Below are 24,366 nucleotides of genomic sequence, written 5' to 3'. Positions count from 1 at the left end.
ATCAAGAACTGTGCGCAGTCTGCGGCAGGGAGCCAGAAACCATGCGTCATATTGTAACGGAGTGCAAAAGTATCCGTCCAGCCCTTAGTGAGGGAGACATCCAGCTTCCGGAGGCCCTTGGCTTTAAGGTTAGCGGAAAAGTGAATTTGACAGCAGTACAGGTTAGAATGTTGGTGGGAAAAGAGCACAGAACAATCTGGAAAGACATACGAACAAAGAAGACAGACTAGCACTAAAAAATCGTAAAAGTATTTTATCGTTTTTTAAATTTTTTTTTGTACTTTTATTTTTGGCGAGGTGATTGTACAGTGGCGTTACAAGTAAGGCCGCTGTGCGACGCCACCCCCTTACAAAGGGGAAGCCGCTAAGCATCATCATAAAGCCGTTTTCTGCATTTGTTTTTTTGTGACCGTATTTAAACCTAGCTTATTTTTGTTCACGGAGAAAATAATCGTTTCATGAAACAGAGTGCTAGCTCGACAAATATGGTCACGTAAGACACCGTCGCTTGTGTCAATCGGCCAGTGTTGTCTGAGACAACCCCAAAGCCCCGCATTGCTGTGCATCTAAACCAAGCATAGTTCGTGCAGTACCAACAGCAGTACGCAGCGGTACCTCTATGTTTACGTCTGCTTTCGTAGGTTCCATTGCTTGTCCCGCAATTCTTACTGATATAAAAAGAATGTGCCCTAAATTTAAGCGCAAATAGCTGGTTCGGCAAGCCAATAGGTTCTGGATAATTTTCGTTTGCTTTTTCCGGCCTCTGCCAATCACAGAGCTGTCTGGTATGACATCATAGGTTCTTTTGTGGGAAGTGAGCTAGTGGGTGGAATGGCCATTCCCTTTTTTTCCTAATTATACAGCTTATTTGACCAAAGTTTACGTTAAACGTGGTGTCAGCGTGACTCTAATAAGGCAATATTTTAAATGAACCAAACTTGCATTTCGTCTTCATGCCCCCTTTAAACAAACAGGTATTCAGTAATAATGTTGATGTAGCAGGAATCCTTTACAACCACCGTATCTTCTCTGTTATTACAATCCTGCAAAGCCGTTAACCACTGGTGACGACTACTCTGTAACGCACGGAACTCGCTTTGAGAACTTTAGTTTCATTGCAACGCTCATACGCGAAGGCCGCCTAGGAAAAATTTGGATTGGGCAATCTGATACATGGCGCAAGCTTCACCACCTTACCCTTTACCTGAAGAATTTGTTGCTTGTACAGTGGGGTCCACTCTTAAAGGGAAACGGTGAGTGCGTGGCCACAGCGCTCCGCGAAGCGCCGGCGCCGAGAAGTGGAGAGAATCGGAAGCAGCCGGCACATGTGCGCTGGCCTCAGGGAGAGGCGCAACCGCCTGCCGTCTGCTAAGGCGCGCTCCATGGCGCGCCAGGGAAGCGTTCAGCGGGATTGGAGTAGGCTTTACTGTGCAACCCTTCATTTTGGAGAGCCCGCTTACACAGACCTACAGTCATCCTCCTTTCTAAACGTGAATGAATTGTCGGTACGACGATTTCTAGGGGCCATTAACGCCAACTTATACCAAACTATGAAGCCCCGGTGGCGCGCAGGGGCCCATAGGGAGATGGTGTGTGAAATGGTAAGGAGATGGGCGGCTTTTATCCGTCTAAGTACACACGAGGATAAGCCTACAATAGATCCGCTGCAAGAAAGTGACCAAGGAATGCAGGTGTTCTGCCTGACAGGCACTTCGACTGGTTCACACAACTCGGTTACGGGAAAAAAAAAATGTGTGCCCTTTCACTTTGTGAAGAAGTGTGATCAGCGAAGCTGTGGTGCGTAAAGGTAGAGTCGTCTTGGCGGCTGATTGTCGCACATTTTATTTTCGCATAGTTCCGCTAAAACAACAGTTACAGCCGTTTTCTGTAATTATACCCCCTCCGTAGATGGCCATGCTTCACTGCGCAACAGGCAATGCGAAAAAGCCAGCTTCCAAGCTTACACCGATCTCCTTAAATTTGGCTTCACCTATAAACACCAATGCTTTGCTGGGAAGCCATGTTGTCAGGGCAGATATGAGCCCTCTTGTATGAAAATATGAATGCCCTAGGGCGTTTTTTTTTTACCTTTTGTGAATTTTTTAAAATGCTGGGTACCTGCTTTTGGGCGGCGGTAAAACTGCCTTCAGAGAGCATGACACGATACAAGCAGATACTCGTCAGGGCCATCTCTAGAACAGCTCCTCTGTTAAAAGGGGAGTCTAGTCAGTGAGTACAATCCATCAAGAAATATGGGGCGGAATGAACCGCGCTCTAGTTCGAGCGAGAAGATGGGCGCGCTTCGAGTCTAACGCAGCCTTTGACAGCGGCATTTCCCGGCTCTCGCCTGCTCTGCGGCAGGAGCGCGCCGTAGCAGACGGCAGGCGGTTGCGCCTCCTCCTGATGCCAGCGCGCATGTGCCGGCTGCCTCAGATTCTCGCCACTTGTCGGCGCCGGCGCTTCGCGGAGCGCTGTGGCCACGCGCTCGCCGTTTCCCTTTAAGAGTGGACCCCACTGTACAAACTCAAAGCATCAACATGTGGACGTTCTAGAATATGTTACCACAAACAGATGCCGGACTGAAGTGTTTGTAATGTAGAAATGCCGGCCTTATTTCAGCCTGGATTGTTCAGCCTGAATGAATAAAATACAGCCTAAAGGATTAAAAAAATGGGTAGCATCTTCACTCCGTGGATGATGGCAAGGGTGCGGAGTACGGGGACTTGAAATGACATCCAAGTTGCGCCCCGAGTGACATCCGAGTTGCACCCAGACCGTCATTCGATTTGAGCCGTGAGTTGCACCTTCATTATTCCCTAAATGAAACTGCAACTCACGGCTTAAATCGAATTTCGCTTGATTTTCGCTTGATGGTGGTGTGCGCAAGGATGGACGCGGACGGACACTGGGAGGTTCTAAGGTACTCCGCACCGTTACGAGCAAGGGAGTGACTCTCGTTTGACACTCGGGTACTAGCTCAGGGTCGTAGCCCTATGGGTAAGACGGCTGACGATAACTCTGTCTGGTCTACCAGACACGGGCTCAAATCCTCCCGGTGCCGGGTGATTTTTTGCGATTCTAAATTATATGCGCACGGACGCGGACGGACATTGTGCGCCCTTTAGGTACTGCGCACCTAATACGTTGTGAAATCGGATGAATACGAGGCTCGTTCTTGGTAGGACAAACTTGAATTTGGTCTCCATTCGCCTTAGTGCATGGCCTTAGTGACAGAGATAACTACGTGTTCATTGAGACCGCATGCAGAAAATAAACCTATACTCTCTTTATGTCTTATTTTTTTCTGTTGATTTCGGTTAGCATTGACAACTTGTGCTTTTTATTGCTTGTAAAAGTGCGTAACATAAAGTTTAGCAGCAAGTTCGGCCTGTTCTGTGCTGCTCTTCCTACAACTTCTTTACGTTTTTCGTACATATCCGTTTTACTGATTACCCGGAGCAAGTATAGGAGAAGATATAAACCCTACATGCCACATAAATGGTTTTTAAAATTCGAAAATCGACAACAGCTCAAGAAACAATATATCGTTCCCCATTTTCGCTGAGTAACATGAGCAGCGTGTCCCTTGCGACCAGTCGCAAGGCGCCGCCAGTTCACACAATGCGGAAACTTAACGATATAGTTTCCTGTTGCTCTCATCAGCGAAAACGCGACGAAGCAGTTGTTCACCGTATTCGCCTGAACGTCGCTTCTGCCGACTTGCACAAGACGCACCGAGTTGCCTGCCCTGACTGTCAAACTTGCAGTGTTCGTGAGGACATAGAAGATGTACTGTGTTGGTGTCCCCGCTGTGACACCCCCCGGCAAACTTTGAAAAAAAACAAAAAAACTTTGGGACTGTGTGCTGATGCACCACTGAAACTTTACAACGTCATCGGTCCTTGGTGACATTGCTCCGTGACTCCGGCCTGAACGAAACTCTGTGCAAATTCGTTTTGACTTTAATACTGTGCGTGTGCTGTGTGTGTGTGTGTGTGTGTTTCTACGTTTATTGGTTTCTGTGTGCTTATTTCCGTTTGTTGGTGTTTGTGTGAGTTTTGTGTGTTCGCTTCCTTCACTCATTTTCACCCCTCGCATGTTCATATGGAGGAGCAATTGCAAAGCTCGCTGCCAGGCTGACTGCTCTTCATCATTAAAGGCATCCCTCCTCCTCCTCCGGCTCATTGCGAACGTGTTAGGTCACACCGCCGAGTGATGATTAAAGGCCACTTGACACTTTGCAAATTCTAAAAGCGTGTGCAGCGCGTTTATCTGCGCAAGTTTTTACCATTCACGAATGAAAAAGGCACCTGCATTCGGCTACCCTGCCAGCATGGTTGCTGTGCGGTAAAGCTAACCATGCGACTCTGCTATCGTAGTAGCGTTTAGTAAATGGTTTCGACGTGATGATAAATGCTATGTATGCTAGTATTCTACTTCGAAAAGGCCTCTATGTGCTTTTGAGAAATTATTTATGAACTCTAACGCTTCGTAGAAAAACTCGATGTAAGCCCACATGTTTAGGGAGTCATTTCTTCTCTTTCATCCTGATTTGGAACGTGCAAATCGCAAAATTTAGACGAACGACGAAGGAGACCGACAGAGAGAAGTGCTTGTAAATGTCGGCCTCTTTCGTCCTGCGTTTAAATTTTGCGCTTTAGAGGTATACAATGAAATATTAGCTTACCCAGAAGGCATCCTTAATCTAATTTCGGTGATTGTCGCCTGCGTGAAGGGTTCTCTGCGTCTTCAATCTCCATCTTCGGTTCTGCTTGCCTCTTGCATAGACCTTCTGTTATCTTGCGTTCACTCATTCTTTAGCTCATGTGAAAATATATTTCGTTGTGACGCATAATTGCTCTGGTAACCACAATATTGAGTGTTCAATACTGGACTGCAGGAGTTCCTTGTAAATGATGCCGTGTGCTTTTTAAAAGGTCTGCAAATCTGCGCGAGGGAATTTGGGGACACAGTGGCCACGCAGCTTTGTGCCTTATGTTTGTACTAGTTAACTCTCGTTAACATCCTTTGTTTGGCAGGGACACTTTCTTCGCGTTTACCACACGGAAACGAAGCACGTTAGTGCCCATTATGACCTGAATTGCGTTTGCGAATGCATGTATAGCTCGCAAAAAGGTAACTACGAGGACACTTAGGTACTTCTTAAGACTTGCGGATGTGAAAGAATCGATTTCATTTTGCCGAACGTATATGCGGGTATACCGGTATTGTGTGCGCCGCCGTGCGCCGTGCACAGACGCGTGGCTTTCTGGTGAGCTACGCCATTGAGTGAGGCATCCGCGGTTGCCCTCCCACCACTTTTTCTTAGCGTACTTTCCTTCTCGTTATTATTATTGCATTGCCCAAACAGCCTCCTTAGGCCTGTATCTCCGCTAACGCTGGTTAGTCGTATCCTTAAGCCTAACGACCTGCCAAGCAATTTACGCGAATCTTCCAAATTTTTGTACTCTATTCGTCACGCTCGTTGCCAGAATCAGACGCGTGACTTCGAAGTCTTTGACTTCCTATAGGTCAGGGCGCAGCAAGTTTCATACGACAACCGGCGTATTCAGCATGTCGATAACGAAACTTGCGAACAAGAAGTTCAGTTCCCAGATCAATATCCCCGTAAAGTTTTAATCACCTTTGTATCCTGTTACTCCCAGAAGAACTCCTAAAACGCTGCAGGATCTGGAAACGTAGTGCCTCACAGCCGGGCCCGATACCCATTTCACCCTCCTTGAGCCTCAGCAGATCTGCACTTGAGTGAGTGATGAGAGTACAACTGGAAGCCCTGTACCCGTGGAAGCTCAATAAAATTGTTTACCCAATTCAAACGCAGATTTACCCCGTTTGTGCCTCAAACCGCGCAACACGTAATGCACTCAATTCCAATCACCTCGTGTGGGAGTGTGTTAAAAATCCCAACCCACCTCCCAACTCGAGCACCGTGAGTACCCGATCTCGCGGCCGTGGGCTGCTTCGAAGCTTGAAGGTGGTCTGGACTGAGGCCACACCCACCCTCTATTCCACTCCCCCTTTTCCCTCAAAAAATAAATGTTATCACTCCTCTTCCAACCAACCCACCAACCACAACAAGTTTCGCTGGCTTATGCAACCCGACGGACCAGTGACACGCAAGTTTGTGGTCGAACTTGCAGAGATGTTTGAACGCCTGTGATTTTGGATTCTATAAACAAGGACGCCGCTGTGGTAATTCGACGGAAAAAGTATCTTAACGCACACGCGAGCATCTTGTGGTGAAGCGCTGACTCTAGAGAAAACTGATAAAATAGTAGTTGACATCAAACAGGCCCAGAGTCTGATCCAAGTGTATCAACCGACCGAAACCCCAGCAGGGCACAACGTGAAGTAACAACGCAGCCCTACCTGCAAGAAATTCCTGAATGTTGATGAGCACTTTTTCCAGCGTACTCGGTACAACAGCGTACTCGTATAAACATTTTTCGTCTAACACCGATTTGTGTGGAAAGAAAATTTATTCACACTTTTCCAGTATATATGCAGTCGACCGTAGCCAACTGCACGAGCAATGCACACGTAGCCGAGGGCCATGAGATATGCCGTTGTCCTAGAAAAGCGGTCAGCACATTTAGTAAGCGTCTCCAGAAAGATGGTCCCCACATGGCTTTTCGGTCTTCCGCATGTAGCACGCGGCATCCGAATCGAAACAACTATTTTGGAAGACGGGCCGAGATCCATTCAACGATATCCTTCCGCACCTGTCGGTCCACACCGTCCGGTTCCGTGAGGAGACTGTGGTACGCCCCGTTGATGATCTGCAATAAAAACAGGACGTAGGCGATTACAAAATAGGAGAAAAAATCTGACATACATTATACGCGGAAGATATCTATGGCAAGGATGCGGGATATTGCGGTGTCGCGCAAAAAACGTAATGTAGGGAAACTAGGCCACAAAGGTCATGATCACTCAGAGAAGGACCTAGGTGCTTTATTATTTTTATGTACGATTGCCTACTATTTCCCATAGAAAGACATCTTCCAATCAATGCATTCCTGTTAATTGAAACCGACTTTAAAAGGACGGGGTCACTGAACGTGCCGAAGCTACCACTGGGCTATGCGGGGTGCCTTAGTGGATGAATCCGGGTTAATTTCGACCAGCTGGGAATCTTACCGTGCGTCGAAAACTCGACACACAGGTGTTTTGGCGCTTTGCCTTCATCGGAAGAGCAGCCACCGTGGACGGGAACGAACTAACGCCCTCGGGCTTAGCAGCCCAACCAACGCCTCAACTACTGAGATACCGCGACGGGTTGAAATGAACTTTAAACATGAAGGAAGCTCACACTAAAGCGAAAAACTTGAAGGTAGCGAAGGCGGACACAACAGTAGCGTGTTTCCACTTTTTCGCCACACGGCATTGTTTAAGCGTCGCCGCTGTACGAGCGACCACAGCTGGATGTTCGCCCTACTCCATCGCACACGCCTCTAAGCGCAAGTCGCCTTCTTTCGTCGCGCGCACTTATCGCTGCGGCGGCGGCGTCCCCGCCTTCCTCTGCCAGGTGGCGGCACGGGTCCCGCGCGCTTCTTCTTTCCCTCCTCGCTTATCTCTCCCCGCGATCGGGTGCTGTTCCAGTCCGGGCGCTTGGGTGTGGTTTGACATCTAGCTCTCAAGGTCAAAACTGGTCACCCCGCGAAGACTGCCCGAGGTAGCGTAGTGTGGCTTTCGCTACAAAACCGAACGGTGTAAGCTTGGTCTTCGTAAGCTAGCTTTCTCACATTGTGTGTCGCACAGTGAAGCCTCCTCGAACGAAAATGTTATGCGAACGGCTACCGATAACAGCGACGTGAGCGTAATAGTCGCCAGTGGGGCGACACTATAGAGGGGCGTCTGAGTAGCGTGCCTATGAGACCGCCCGTAAGGGACGACCTAAAACCGACGAATCGGATCGTGAGTCGGAGAATGCTGCAAAGGCCCATTTGCTCGAAAGTGTAAACACAGAAGATTCCAGTGCGCCAGGACTAAGAGCGACTTTCTGGATCGTCATTTCGGCTCTAGCTGCAACGTGTGTGACACGCTGTGGTTTAGTAGCCCCCCCCTACACACAGGTAGAATACACACTCACCCGGGAAGCACTACGTTAGCCCTTTCTAACGCACACTGCGCTCAATCTTCCTGGAGTAAAAGGCGGTGGTTTTTTGGAAACGCCTGTGTGTACAAGATTTAGGAGCACGTTAAAGATCACCAGATGGTCAAACTTAATCAGGAGCCGTTTACTACGGCGCGCCTCATCGCCTGCGTTGCGTCGGCGCGTTAAACCCTACAATTAATCCGGGCCGAACTCCCGCGCTTGCCGCTGCCAGCTTGACGCATGCGCTCTCCGAAGCTGGTTCGCGCCTCACTCCGTGACTAGCCGCATGGAGATCGGCCATAAATGAGAGCGAGGTGGAGCCGTCTTCTCTAAGCTTTGCGCGAGAGCTTTAGCTTTGAGCAATTGCCGGAAAACAGCCTCTGACCCCCCCCCCCCCCCCCCCTGCGGGTATCACACGGTGACCCGATCGGCTAGGAAACGCCGGAAGCGGGACAATAATATTGAGGAAGGTAGGTTTTGGACGAGTAGTATAATAATTACACCTGAATCAACGGTTAAACAAGTGAAACCAAGATTTACTCAGGCTAAGCCAAGCTTTCGCTTCGTATATCCATGTGTTATCTGAGATAAGCCGCATCAACTTTTATAAGTGAGCTAGCTAAACCAACGGGCTGGATACACCCTTCGTTTTCGCGTTGAGGGTTTAGTCATTGGATGGATGGAGCCGGCAACAAAACTTGCTCGTACAGTGTTTCTCTCCGACAACACTTAAAAGGAAACACAACCGAGTGGCGACACCATAGTGCGACATTCTGCGGTTAACCTTAATAGTTTTGTCTTTGCTCAGCGCCTTCTCGAAGAATTGCTGCGAGCCCGCAGGATCACAGAGCTTATCCGCAGAGCCGTGCTGGATCAGGAACGGCAGTTCTACAACTTCTACGTTGGCTTGCATTTTCTGCGTGAGAGAGAGAGAAAAAAAATGAGACATAATGCTACCCAACGGTTCATTTGTTCTACATGACGTCTGCTGGGATGCCAGAAGTAAGACAAATACTCCAGTAAGCACTTAAGGTTTTCTCCAGTTCAGGACAGTACAGGGTTGAAATAGGACCCTCGCTGCGTTTTGGTAAAGATGTAGCCTGTTTAGGTAATTTACGGATAAAACTCTTTTGTCTATTTATATTTATTTTGATGGGCCGCTATCGATGCCTAACGTTGCCTCAAACTAAGCTGCTGAGGACTAATGCTCAGCAAGAAATGGGTAAAGGACAAAAAAATCGTTAGAAATCATTCAAAACAAATATTTATCTAATTGCCCGTCTAGAAATGATTACCTTTTTTAGAATGGGGGTAAGGTCTGGCAAAACCACGCCTGTTTTATTCATGCTTTGTTAAAATAGACTGGCTAGAGAGCACGATTGGAGCTCTCGCTATCCCCTACCCATTTTCTGCATTGCCCTAGCCCATACGCAAGCCAACACATGACACAGGTTACCGACTCTTGGAGCAACCGGAGGCATTTTACTTGAAGGTGCTCGCAAAGCTCCTTCTAGTCGAAGTTAAAGACAGCTCCGTGTAGATTGTCGTTCGTTACAGCCGGCATATAATGCTTTAATAGGGTCATTTGTATGTCAGCGACACATTTCCGCCTGTTTTCACCGATTTCGTCACCATCGTTTAGTAATGGCATAGTCTGTTATGCGAAGCTTGGCTTTTTCTTGCCTCTGATGTTTTGTTCTTGCTAATGTCCACCAGTCCCTTTTCCTGCGCAACATTTGTGTTCAGAAAGACTGCAAAAACAGCCGGTGCTTTGACGTATTTGTATGAATGAAGCTAGTTTTTGCATACCCTTCTCGGTCTGAAAGAATAGTCGTTTATACGCAGCTCGTTCGCGTTGACGTTCACACACAGATAAGGTGTCCGATGTACGTCTTGTGTACTGCCTCACGTTTTAACGAACTAAATTCACGAGCAAATTTTCTCAACAAGTGGAAATGTACTCCAGGTCTGATTGTAGTGCATGTGTGTCATTGTTACTGCTAAATTCTCGAAAAAGAACGGAGTCGTTGAATGCGACGCAGTTGGGTAAATCATTCACATGTATAAGAAATAATAATGGCCCAAGCACAGTGCCATGCGGAACTCCAGATACGATAGTAATTGACGGTGAGGTATAGTTGTTAACGGTGCAAACTGCTGTTCGTTAAAAAAGAAGCATTCGACTAATTTAAGAAGGTGACCGCCTATATTAACGCAACTAACTTTACAGAGTAGTAATTTATGACATACTTTGTCGAACGTCTTTCAAAAGTCCAAAAATATGCCATCTACAGTGCAATGGTTACCAAGAATGGCCTGTATTTTGTGTGAAAAGACACAAGCTGCGTTTCACAGGAGCAGTGATCACGAAAACCATGTTGTACTTCACTAAAGGTAATGCCTAATCTTTTCTTGTCACTCAATAATATGGACAAGTATGAACGTTGTCAACGGATTTAGTATTTTTGAATGTTTTGCCTGTATAAACGTCTCTTTCAAGAATAAATTTACTTGTAACCATGCAGCTGAATCGAGGAACCTGCAGGACGGCAGGCGGCAGGCAGAAAGACAGACACACAGACAGACACACAGGCAGGCAGGCAGGCAGGCAGACAGACCGACAGGTGGGCAGGCAGACAGGCAGGCGGGCAGGCAGACAGACATGCAGGCAGACAGGCAGGCAGGCAGACAGAGACAGACACATACAGACACAGACATGCACATAGACAGACAGAAAGACAGACCAAACGTTTAGCTTTTAGTAGCTCAGGAAAGACAATAGTTTAAAAAAACCACTCGGGGTGTTTCCAAATATCATTTTCGGAGCTGATCGCAGAAATTCCGAGTAAGATATGAAAATGCTACAAGTATTCTTCCAAAGTTTCAGAGTGTTTGGCGTGGTGCATTTGGCGTCCGTGACTGGCTGCACATTGGCTTGTAAGCCAAGCTGTAGTGCGGTCTTTCCGTTTTTTGACCTCTAGCGCTGTCATCCTGGGATCGCTAATTGTTTCCAACCGAAGACGCGTGTGCTGCTGCTGCAACCCGTTGGTCGATTTAAAATGTTTGTTTTAACAAAGTGCGCCAAACAGAATTAGACTATGGTGGTGCCTGGAGGGTTTTTCTGCTGACGCTCTCTTCATGTGTTGACCATCGACCTCCGCGACATGAACCGGACTGGTTCGTTCATTACGGGAGGTTTCAGTTGAAAATACACCTTTCGATGCAGATAATTTAAACATACGTTACCAAGTAAAGGGTCCGACCAAGCATGGTTAACTGACCCAATAAGCATGTGTATTGCAGGCTGGCGGGACAACTGCGCTAACCATGGGTCGCGCGCAACTAGGGAGTTTGTCCTCAAACACTGGTAAAGAAGAAACGAACAAGAAATGGGCAATTCATTAGCGTTGATGAAATTTTTGCCAAATAAGTGGGTGTTTCATAACGTAGAAGACAGGAGCTGGACTATTGGGCCTGATGAAGCTTACCCGTGAGGGATGATTTGAGGGAGAAGCAATGTCTGGAGGGTCCTTCGATATTGAAAGCTGTTCAGGCACAACGGTGGTGGTAAATTTATCTTAGGGTTTGTGGTTATCGTCCAGCTCGAAAAGTTTTTTTCTTTATTAGACAAGGCGCAACATTACAATCAGTATCTTGTTTTCCTTTAAAGAAGTCTCTGATGTCCATTTTAGCGTTTCAGCGACAGCACACTTGACTAAAACTGCGTGGCAATGCTGATGCACACTTTCATCTTCTCTGTTCTATTTACGCTACCAGGTTCTCATTCTAGGTGCGACTGGCTCCGCTGAGAATGTTGCCAGTGTAATTATAGAGTTTGCGTAGCTACGAAAGGGGCACTAGTCCGGAAGGCCCGAGTTCTGCCTACTCCCGAGTTGCCAGCTGCTTTGGTTTTGAAAGTAGTGATAGTGGAACACCTCGAGCGAAACCGGCGGAATCGCGCGCAGCACGCCTGCACGCATTTAGCGCGGCGTGTTGGGGCTGCTTACGTTGATAAAGTATGGCTTGTGAAAAGATACGTTCGCAGCGCCATCTGAAATCAATCCGCAATACTCCTTCCCTAGCATAAACTAAAGGTTTTCCCGCTCAGTTTAATTCAATCGTCACACAATTTAATCCAAGCGCCAGCCAATTTAATCCAAGCGCCACCTGATTTAATCTAAACGCCATCGAATTTTATCCAGGGGCCAGTGAATTAAATCCAAGCGCCAACCAATTTAATCCAAGTGCCAACCAATTTAATCCAGCTGTTGGAAGGTCGTTCAGGGGTGTTTTGTGCTGAAGTAGGCGTGGCTTTGTTTATCTTTGATGCGCGTGCTGTGATGAAAACGTGGCATTCCCTGATGCCTTACGTGCAAAATATCATATGCAAGCAGCTTAATGGACATTTACTAACACCCGCAGACCAGGCGAGTGGTCTCATTTGATCCGTTGGTGGGGTGTGGTTATCGTCTGCAAGATCGTTAGAAGTGTCTTGTGCCCGCGTATTGTTACCTCAGAAGATTTGCCAGCGTACTTTTGCACAAGCAGACGACACTTCTGTCGACAGCAGGCAATATTTCTGGCGATCTCGCAGACCATATTATAATTCACCAAAGTCGCGTATCTTTCGAGCGCGCTGCCCTTGCCCCGTTGCGTATTCCCAAACCATATCCCGTAGGGGACCAGGTCGACCACACCCCCTAAGCAGAGGCGCAGCCAATGAGGTTAAATAATTGCAATTTTTTAACCTCCTTGGACGCAGCACTGTGACGTCTCTACTTATATGTGCGCGACTTCATGCGAGGTGGATTTTTTTTTCTCCCTCCCCTCGTTGCGACTGCTTGGCAGGCGGCCGACGGTTTCGCTCCGTGGGCGGGGCTGGCCTGCAGCGCTGGGGAAGCTGACGCACATGTGGCAGAAGCTAACCTTTTGTACCTGAGCCCCTGATCTCTCCGCGCTCTTCTTGCGCACCTGCAAGTTGATGCTGACCTCGAATCGTGTTCCTAGATAAACGCTCGACTCGGTGCTCGAAGTGCGCGTGCGCGGATGGACGCTTTCACGCTCATGTGGCAATTATACACGTTCCGGAAAGCAAACACCCTCATGGAAAGCTCATCCTACGGCACACAGAAGGGTATACAATTGAGTTGGGTGCTCTTTCACTATATACACACCTGAAGCATGAAGCACAAATTGTTAAAAATAACTAATCGACATTCGCAACAGTGTGAGTGGTAGCACGCATGATTACTGATATCAAACTCGGCCTGATGGCTTCAATGAAGAGACTGTGGTCAATAGCCCTGTACAGAAGACTATATCAAACTCCTCGAGTACTTAAGTTGCTGTACAATCCAACTTTTACTTTGCCCTTGGTTGGTATAAATTTTCGATATTGTTTCCCTAAATTGTTATGACCAGCAGTGCAAATTATGCAGAATTTATGACCGAGTGTAAAACGTGTACGTTTGAGCTGGTGTCTTTCTTATCAACGTATCACTCTTGCAAGAACGATTCACACCTTCCATTGCTGTTAACAAAATGTCAATGTTTTCCTTAGTGGCACTGTTCCTGATAAAGAATAATGCAATGAAGTTAATGTTAACGAAATTCAATGTAATAGTGCTTATGAAAGTGCCAAAATGTAGCAGCTCATGCAGCTGTAATATTTCGCAAGAGTAGGACAGTTTGTAAATGTAGTCATGGGTAATTGGCGGCCTTTCCTGTAATCCTTACCTGCAGCACCGAATCGTGTTTTGAGGTGTGTATATAGTGAAAGAGCACCCAACTCAATTGTATACCCTTCTGTGTGCTGTAGGATGAGTTTTCCATGAGGGTGTTTGCTTTCCAGAACGTGTATGCCACATGAGCATGAAAGCGTCCATCCGCGCTCGCGCACTTCGAGCACCGAGTCAAGCGTTTATCTAGGAACACGATCGGAGGTTAGCGTCAACTTGCAGGTGCGCAAGAAGAGCGCGGAGAGATCAGGGGCTCAGGTACAAAAGGTTAGCTTCTGCCACATGTGCGTCAGCTTCCCCAGCGCCGCAGGCCAGCCCCGCCCACGGAGCGAAACCGTCGGCCACCTGCCAAGCAGTCGCAACGAGGGGAGGGAGAAAAAAAAAATCCACCTCGCATGAAGTCGCGCACATATAGGTAGAGACGTCACAGTGCTGCGTCCAAGGAGGTTAAAAAATTGCAATTATTTAACCTCATTGGCTGCACCTCTGCTTAGGGGGTGTGGTCGGCCTGGTCCCCTACGGGATATGGTTTGGGAATACGCTGCCCGGTTACGTCACCTCAATAATCAGAAAATCGGAATTCATCGCATTTTAAAAGCGTTTTACCCTGGCCTAGAAAAGTTATAATGAGCTTATTATTATAACTTATCACCACATCTCCGCCTTGCCCAAGCTTCACTCAACTCAGGCCTTCTGGAATAGTACCCCCACGTGAGGGACTGAATGTTAGTGCCGCCAATTTCACCTGCCGCTGCCTGCTAGCAGCAGAGGCGGAAAAGAAATGGTGGAGGGCATGCATTCATAGCATTTAGAACGGAAGTAGAAAATACGATTTCAGGCGACGCAGTGAACTTGCCAGTGCATTTACGGAGAAAAAATTTGTAGCGAGAAGTGGCAAGCGTGGCCAAAAGAGTCTAGTATAATGGAAGTCACCATATTCTTTTGTGATGATGGTGGTCCTTCCGGTCTTTTGTGCTCAACATAGTGCGAACACGCGAGGTGCAGAGGGATTGTCATATTCACCTGACCCTTGTTCCTGGCAGATTTGACATAACTGTACCGGAAAAGTAAATGTACGTTCCGACTTCAAAGAACAGCTTATGACCAGAACGTTTTGCTGGAGTAAAGCGCGTATAAACCCGTGTTTAACACATCTGACACCATATTTCAGTTGCTCACCACCTCGCGTTACGTGACGGTATCATTTAAGTAGTCAGGCAAAAGTAATCCATGGATGAACAAGGTAGGTCTGAAGTTGGTCCTAAAAGAAAACTGTTTTTTAGGAGAAAATGCCAGGAACAGCATTCATACCCAGCTTTCTCGCTCAAAATTCCGACCTCTCAGGAACCTAGCAAAACCACTTAAGAAAAGTGATATTTGGCATAAAGCAACAGGCCGCCAATGGAATCTGAACCTGGCAACGTTTAACGCGCGAACCTTATCTAGCGAAGCAAGTCTCGAGGTGTTGTTTGAGGAATTAGAGGGCATTAAATGGGATGTAATAGGGCTTAGCGAGGTTAGGAGGACGGGTGAAGCCTTTACGGTGCTGAAAAATGGACACATCCTATGTTACCGTGGTCTAGAGGACAGAAGAGAACTGGGAGTGGGATTTCTAGTCAATAAAAGCATAGCTGGCAACATAGACGAATACTATAGCATTAACGAAAGGGCCGCAGGTCTTGTAATTAGGCTATATAAGAGGTACAAGCTCAAGGTGGTGCAGGGCTACGCGCCCACATCCAGCCACAACGACCAAGTAGTGGAACGCTTCTATGAAGATGTGGAATCGGCAATGGCTAAAGTAAAAACACAGTATACCGTAGTTATGGGGGACTTCAATGCTAAAGTAGGCAAGAATCAGGCTGGAGACAAGGCAGTTGGGAACTATGGTCTGGGTAGTAGAAATAGCAGGGGGGACCTACTAGTTGAGTTTGCAGAACGGAATAACCTACGCATAATGAATACGTTCTTCTGTAAACGGGAGAGTCGGAAGTGGACCTGGAGGAGCCCGAATGGGGAGCACAAAAATGAAATAGACTTCATATTATGCGATTACCCTGGCGTTGTGCAGGATGTGGAAGTGCTCGGAAGGGTAAGGTGTAGTGACCACCGTATGGTAAGATCTCGAGTTAGGCTGGATTTGAGGAGGGACCGCAACAAGCTAGTACGAAAGAAGCCAATAAATGAGCTAACAGTAAGACATAAAGTAGAAGAATTCAGGATCGCGCTGCAGAACCGATATTCCGCCCTTAACATGGAAGCCGAGCTTACGACACAGGAAGCCAGCGACAACCTTACACGCATTATCACGGAGTGTGCAGTAGAAGTCGGGGGCACTATGGCTAGACAGGATACTGGTAAACTTTCACAGGAGACGAAAGATCTAATCAGGAAACGGCAAACCATGAGAATCTCTACCGCAGCTGACAGAATAGAACTAGCCGAGGTCTCGAAGTTAATAAGCGGAAGACAGCTGACATACGGAAGTATAATATGGAGAGGATCGAATACGTTGTAAAAAACGGAGGTAGCCTGAAAGCAGTGAAGAGACGTCTTGGCGTGAGGAAAAATCAGCTGTGTGCACTTAAGGATAAGCAAGGCAATGTCATCACAAATAAGGATAAAATAGTCACAGTGGCCGAGGAGTTCTGTAGAGATCTGTACAGCAGCCGGGACATACAGGATAATGCCGAACGACACAGTAGTTCAGAGGAGATAGACATCCCACCAGTAACGACCGAAGAAGTAAGGAAGGCTTTGAAAGAAATGAAAGGGGGAAAAGCACCTGGTGAGGATCAGATAACAGCAGACCTCTTGAAGGATGGCGGAGAAATTGTACTTGAAAAACTGGCAAACCTGTATACGCAATGCCTAATGACCGCAATGGTACCGGAATCTTGGAAGAACGCGAACATCATCCTAATCCATAAGAAAGGCGACATGATGGACTTGAAAAATTACAGGCCGATCAGCTTACTGTCAGTCGTCTACAAGGTATTTACCAAGGTAATCGCTAACCGAATCTCTGCAACCTTGGATTTCAGTCAACCTAAAGAACAAGCAGGGTTCCGTAAAGGTTACTCAACAATGGACCATATTCACACGATCAATCAGGTGATAGAGAAGTGCGCTGAGTATAATGAACCCCTATATTTAGCCTTCATAGATTATGAGAAAGCATTTGACTCGGTCGAAACCCTAGCAGTCATTCAGGCATTACGGAACCAGGGGGTAGATGAGCAATACGTAAGAATACTAGAGGATATCTACAATGGGTCTACAGCTACCATCATCCTCCATAGGGAGAGCAGTAAAATACCTATAAGGAAGGGTGTCAGACAAGGAGACGCAATCTCTCCAATGTTATTCACAGCATGCTTACAAGAAGTATTCAGAATGCTGGATTGGGAACAGGTGGGAGTAACGGTTAATGGAGAATACCTCAGTAACCTCAGATTTGCTGACGACGTTGCGTTACTAAGTAACTCGGGGGACGAATTGCAAAGCATGCTTTCTGCACTGGGCGAACAGAGTAGAACAGTGGGCCTGAAAATTAATATACAGAAAACTGAAGTAATGATCAATAACCTCGGGACAGCACAGCAGTTTGAGATAGGTGGCGAGGCAGTGGAAGTGGTAAGCGAATATATCTACTTAGTCCAAGTTGTGACCCCACATCCCAACCATGAGGCAGAGATAATTAGAAGAATCAGAATGGGGTGGGGTGCATATGGCAGACATTCCCAGATAATGAATAGCAGCCTACCATTGTCGCTGAAGAAGAAAGTGTATGACAGCTGCATATTACCGGTACTCACCTACGGGGCAGAAACTTGGAGGCTCACTAAGAGGGTTCAACTTGAATTGAGAACGACTCAGCGGGAAATGGAGCGGAAAATGCTAGGTGTAACATTAAGGGACATGTAGAGAGCGGAGTGGGTCAGGGAGCAAACTGGTGTTAAAGACATATTAGTAGAAATTAAGAAGAAGAAATGGACGTGGGCAGGGCATGTAATGCGAAGGCAAGACAACCGCTGGTCATTAAGGGTAACAGAGTGGATTCCTAGAGAAGGCAAGCGCTGCAGGGGGTGGCAGAAAGTTAGATGGGCAGATGAGATCAAGAAGTATGCGGGGATAAATTGGTCACGGTTGGCACAGGACCGAGGTAATTGGAGAAGACTGGGAGAGGCCTTTGCCCTGCAGTGGGCGTAGATAGGCTGGTGATGATGATGATGATGATGAAAAGGTCAACGTGAAGAATAAATCTCTAAAATATCCTTGCAGGATTACGAATATTTTTTGTGTCTTCGCTGTTAAATATTATCCCCATGCATTTGTAGTGGATGTGAACACCTATTTTTCTTACACATTTTTCTAAATATATTTTTTATATATTTTTAACAGGTGTTCATATGAGATTTTTGGTTCATTTTTTGTCCTAACAAAAAAGCCGTTTCTGCTGTCTATCAAGTGACTATGACCGACTGGTAAAAAAGCGAAAGCCGGTGATGGAAGCGCGCCACATTCAAACTAATTGCTGCTCTCTGTTACGTTATCAATACCCTCCCTCAGCGTTTCGATACAAAATTTCTTCGGGGCACTCAAGTCTGCTTATGCGCTTTTCAGAAGAACGCCTGGCAATACGTATTAACAACTTCGTGCGCCTTTTGCCTAGGTTTCGTTCCTTGTCTTTTTGATATGTGTGTTCACGATTAAACTTTTCAGTTGCTGGTAGCGCTCCGTCCTGTGTACTTTCTTGTCCGAGTTTTGTTTGCGCTGTACCCATCATGAACCTATACCAACACGCCCAACTGGCAGTTCTTCTTGTATGGGATAGTTTCCATGGCTGTGGAACTTCGTCGCGCAACATCCATGACTTGAAGCTTTGCACACAGCAAAATTTCACCCACAATATAAGCTGCGCGAAAATTCTTTACATTTCCTAAATAACTACAGAGTAATCATTGTTAACAGGACTGCCATGGCCGGGAAAGCTGCGCATGTGCACGATAAAGCCTTCCAGTGCCGGTTGGCTGATCTACATCTTTTCAGGTTGTATCTACTTACGTTCTCGATGACGACGGACTAAGAGAATCCCTGCACCTTCCCCCTACTGCGTTTTTGATGTCAGGGTCGCCATTCTGGTAGGTTTCTGAGCCCCAATGTGAGGAAGAATAAGGCAGCAAGACAAGAGAAATGGTGCTAATGAAGCATGCGCGAAACGGGCAACTGTACTGCTGCCGCTTGAGGGGGAGGCAAGTGTCCCTATCGCACCTCCATGAGGGCACCGCTTGTGGCCTCACCTCTAGCGCCGCGAGAGCGGCAGCTCCCCAGCCGGCAGTGACGTTACCATGGTAGTGCAGTGGATCTTCAGCCAAGCGCTTCACTTCATCGGGGTTCCTGGAGACCTTCTCGAGAGCCAGCTTTCCCACGGGAAAGCTCGGGACCACCCAGCTGAGAAGGCGAGCCATGGTCCGCTGGACACAAAACGACACCAATCCGCCGTTGTGAGAACGCAATGGCGGTTTATCTTTGGGAAAGTAGCAGTCACAGGAAAATGTTAGGGACGAGATGACTCTTCCACAGACCTATCGAGTAAAGTGGTGAATGGGGTGATGACGCTCAATGTGGACTCTTGATAAACGTAGCGTGGGCATACACATGCGCAGAGGCAGAGAGAGCAAGCAGAAGCAGTCAGCAGAGGAAGCAGTACGAATCAGATCGGGGAATTCCACTTTCGCTTTCGTTTGGTCAGTGTTTTCTAGCTTCATTTTTCATGTATCTAGAACTATACAAGTAATGACGGGAAATCTGCGCACTGTACGGCTCGTGACACCTCACTATAGTCATTAAAAGGTAAAGTTTTTTTCTGAAATGGCAAATAGATTGCTCGAATGTCATGTTCGCGTAGAACTAGAGAGCCCAGTTCAAGGATGAGCACGCAACGGATATGACACAGCGCTACCGCACTCACGATTCAGTGTCTTAAATAAATTGTGATGATCACAGTTCATCAAAGAACACTCCCAGCATTCCGAATGTGACCGCGCAGATTGGCACGCAATCCGTTGAATGCTTTTGCACGGAGTGAATCCTATACTGCAAAATGATTAACACCCTTTTTGTCTATACCTAACATCATTACACCACCATCAAAAACGAAATGCTGCATTCTTGTGTTTTAGCAATTCTGTAAGGTCGTTATAAAAACTAAACACCTTTAAAAGGCGTTCTTCTTTTTTTTCATTTTGCTACGGCGTAAGGGTGTTAGTTATACACCCTTTACAGTTATACAGTGTTAGTTATACAGTGATTTACACCTTTAGGTGTGTTCATCATTTTACACTGTGGAACCAACCTTAAACAGAGTCGCCTCCTGTTTGTCGACGGCCAGGAGAGGACCCAGAAGAACCATCCCTGCGAAATCCTTGGACTTCCGCTGAACCGTCAAAACGCAAAGCAGGCCACCCTGCCAAACATGTGTCATGCACAAGGAACAATAAGTAAACACACCGCCAAAAATATAGAATTGGCTCATACGCTATTCTGCCAAGAGTAAATAAGCAGTATTCACTGAACTGTAGAATGGTTTACACCCTTAAGGGTTGTAAATCACTGTCTATACACCCTTATACCCTAGCACAAGCAGAGAGAGAGAGAGAAGCTCTTTATTAGAAAACAGAGTGTTTAGCCGGCGTACAAAATCGCCTTCATGCTACTCTGTTAGGGGAGGGGAAAAGGAAGAAAGGCCCAAGAACACAAAGAACAAAGAAAAACATCCATCAATGGTGTGTTATCGTTTATAACCCCCTTACACCCCACGAAGAACTAAACACGACCTTTTAAATGGTGTTTTTAGGGCATTATACCCAGTAAAAGGGTGTTTTTCTTTGTTTTTTGAAAGGGTGTGAGGGTCGTTGTTATATACAGAAATTGGTGTAGATCGTTTTACAACGTAACGGTCGCATCACCGGACCTGGCAGGTCGAGCCTGACTGATTTTATGGTTGCTTGGAAGTTGACAAGTAATGGCTGCCCACATTCGAGAAAATTGAATTTTATTTTCTCTTGAATCACAGTAAGATTTTCACTAGGGTTCCACAAAATTTCTGAGTGGGGCCAAGAATATTCTGAAGAGACAGCAATATCATTTGGGATAAATGGCATACGGATTATCATACTTTGATTTTTTATACCCGCTACTATGTTATTTGTAATAGTTGCAGCGGTAGCAGCAGGAAAATGTTTAATGAGGCCCTGAAAGGCTTTGTTAGCACACTAAAGGAAGACGTGCAATCGTTAGGTTGGGTGATCAACGTCATCTGTGCAAAGTATAACATTTTTCCGTGCAGCGGAAACCTCATACTATCATTGCAAAGTTGGCTGCCGCGTTCCCACCCCTTCCGGCGTGTTTTTGGGCTCCGCCATCTTCCCACATATACGTCATCGATTCTCCCATGTGCGTGACGAAGCAAAAATCTTGCAATTTGACGGCTTTTTCTTTCCCTTCCGGTGATGAGAACTGTGGCTGGTTCAGCGTCGACTTTGGTTAATCAGAGATTCCTCCAGCATGGCTACCGCTATCGTGTTTGTCCATATTTATCGCGTGTACTCTATTCCCCGTTGGCTGGGCCGGCACGACGGTGACGCCGTGTTCGCAGAGCGCCTTTTCACACGATGATGCCGACGGCGACTCGAACACGTCAGACGATCTAAAGTCCGCGTGGTGTGACTGGCTCGCTGACCGAAGAACAATGCCGATCGGCCCAACGGTCGTCGGGAATCGGTCGAGAAGCGGAAATTGCGGACTGACAACATTAGTATGCCGTTATGAAAGAGGCTCTGTTATGTTAGTTCCTGGAGTTTAATAAACACAGTAATGTCCATGAAGTTCACAGAGCTCAACACATGCGATCCGTATTTCGACTTACGACGCTCCGGCTGTTCGCTTTGGCGACAATTAATTTACCGGAGTTGAAAACTGCATATTCGTGCGCGACCAGCAGCGCTTATAGAAAACATAAGCTCAGTAAAAGCAGAAGATGAGTTACGGATTGTTTATGAGGTGATAAATAATCGATATCAACCAAGGTTTTTAGCGTAAAGCGTAAAACAAATGCACGGCAAGCCCTATTCCTGCAGGGCGAAATCGCAGTCGCAGCCGAAACAGTGCTATTGCTGGAGGTCAACTATGGGGGAGGGGGGTAAGGAGGAAGGGGGGGGGGGCTTCATGGAACCTTAAGGCGCAACTGTTTATCAAGAAATGTTGAGTTAACCATCCAGGCACCCTTGAAATCAGATAGAAAACATTGATGTGACACAAAGGGTGGGTCTCAATGTAGCGTACAGATTATTTCCGCGCAGTCCTCAGTTGTTTTTATGGCGGCGCAGTGGACGAAAGCCTCGCGCTCATTCAATCACAGTCGCGTGTTTAGATACCAGCCGGGTGTTCTTTTTGTTTTATTTCTGCCATCTAGTGGCATGCTTTGCTAATCGTATTAGCAAATCCCAATCAAATCTTTTTCGTTGAACTGTGGACCAACTATATCAAACGCCAATGCATCGTTTAAGTCATAGGCACGGTTTGTTAAGTTTTAAACGCGTGCTTTCTATACGTAAAAAGCCATTTGTACTTTCAAAGGACGAAATAATGGTGTGCTTATTTTGCGAGATTGGTATGTCTTTATAGACAGTAAATACAGTTTCTTCCCATACAAGATAGGCATGGGGGGTAGGGGGGGGGGATATAGGGCCGCGACCGCCAACCAACTCTCCACATGTCGCAACTGGCAGCACTCAGCATGTAAAAAATGAACGAACAGCCTTTATAGTGTGACTCCCATATGTACCAAGACATGTCGTCACCGCAAACGCGTGGTGACAGGGTCGTTCTCTTTTAGAAGAGTAGAAGAGTAAATGTACGCCCCATTACTTCCATCAGCTTTTCCAGCCGTGAGCGGAGTGAAGGATTCATAAGCAATATGATAAAAAAACGGAGCAGATGGAACGCAGAAACTTAGCCCCGTACCACAGCGATGCTGCGGCGCAGAATATTGCAGTAGTCGACAGCACTTGCAACCGGATGTTCTTGCAGACGTCACCGAGAAGCGAGGCATCATGTTCAGTCACGTTCGCGCCGGGCGAGGAGATGGGCGAAACAAGGGAGAATCACAGCGCCGGTGAACATGTGATGTTTCGATCTGCAATAGCTCCACTAATACTCATCGCTATAACGGAATTCTTGAAGGAGGTGATTGTTAGGACAGTGGTTTACCTCAAAATTCAAACAGCCATGTATCGGCAAAGTCTCCTTCAGGGCCCCTTTTAGGGTCAGAAGTATCGCGAAGTGTTTGGCTGATTGTCACCTTGCCGCCATAGAGGAGGATTATGCACTCTAGTATCAGTGAGTTATCAGAGCCTGAGGGGTAGTGATGGCATTACGAGTTGCATTATTGCGAGAAAAGAAATCCGGCGTAGCCTCTTCCTGTCGATTCTATTCAACTTAGGGAAATGTTCCCTTCATAATGAATGCTTATACTTTATTTCTACTGCATCCCGTTGGTTATCTTATATCAGCTGAAATAACCTTTCAGGTGCAAAAAAGTATCGACACTGCTCCTTAGGCTTGAAAAGAAATGCTCATTTAAAACAAACAATTACTATAACGCGGCTAATTCTATCGCTACTTGATGGACAATCTGGCACTCGTAATTTTCAAGGCGAAAGAGACAAGACGAGTACCGTATTCAATTAGTTAAACAGTCCTCATGCCAGTAAGTGGGTGAGTAATGATTCATGGATTCATTCATTGATTCATTGAATATGCAACAGTACTGTTTGAACTGCGCAAGTGCCCTAATAATCAAGCGTACAAATGAGACATTATCATTGGTCAAGTTTTGGGACTGGGTGAGCGTGAACTGGTTGTGTTGGATCTACAACAAGAAATCTGTGCCGAACTTTTAATTTAGCGTGGGTACTCTGAAGCCCACTTAAGTGTTACGTACTCACAGAGAAGGACATACCACTGGAGCGAATTGGGGAGCGCTCTTAGGGATGAATAGATTTAGCCTGTGCACAAACTCCTGTAATCCAAATCCGAATCGTCTGCCATTGTTTCTGTTCTTTTCAGAAGTCGTTAACTTACCATGGAATGACCAATAAGGTAGACAGGCTTGTCAGGGAACTCAGTGCGGCGAACGTCAACGTGCGTCAGTATGTCGTCCACGTAGGTGTCGAAAGACTTGATGGTGGCCCGGGGTCCCTCACTCCTGCCATGGCCGACTGCAAAGACGCAAGATGCAACTTTCAGGCTTCGGGAACGTTCTACCGAAATGCGGCTTTCAAACCTGGCTGGTATTCCGTTAGAGGCTATCAAAGTAGTTTAAAGATGTCAACTAATCTCAAAGATCTCACGATCGTTCGCTAACCTATATCAAGAACATTCAGCGCAGCGGACAGCAGTAGGGAAGCAGGCCCATCAACATGGCTGCCATCATTTCCCACTCGG

The 24,366-nt window shown here is 46.7% G+C and overlaps 1 protein-coding gene across 1 annotated transcript in view; it reads right to left on the bottom strand.

Annotated features, from left to right (window-relative positions):
- Positions 1–6,499: 6,499 nt before the first annotated feature.
- LOC144160105 (monoglyceride lipase-like) overlaps positions 6,500–24,366 on the bottom strand; it is a 48,343-nt gene continuing 30,476 nt past the window's right edge. Inside the window, exons 4-8 of the mRNA XM_077691712.1 lie at positions 24,004–24,140; positions 20,216–20,326; positions 19,161–19,334; positions 8,904–9,035; positions 6,500–6,800 (exon numbers count right to left, since the gene is read on the bottom strand). Coding sequence (XP_077547838.1) covers positions 6,696–6,800; positions 8,904–9,035; positions 19,161–19,334; positions 20,216–20,326; positions 24,004–24,140 — 659 coding nt within the window. The 3' untranslated portion in view covers positions 6,500–6,695. The remainder of the gene's footprint in view (positions 6,801–8,903; positions 9,036–19,160; positions 19,335–20,215; positions 20,327–24,003; positions 24,141–24,366) is intronic.

This window comes from Haemaphysalis longicornis, unplaced genomic scaffold, assembly GCF_048455015.1.
Source record: "Haemaphysalis longicornis isolate Haplotype H1 unplaced genomic scaffold, Haemaphysalis longicornis Haplotype H1 scaffold_10, whole genome shotgun sequence".
NCBI lineage: Eukaryota > Metazoa > Arthropoda > Arachnida > Ixodida > Ixodidae > Haemaphysalis > Haemaphysalis longicornis.
This window is presented reverse-complemented; position numbering and strand designations above follow the sequence as displayed.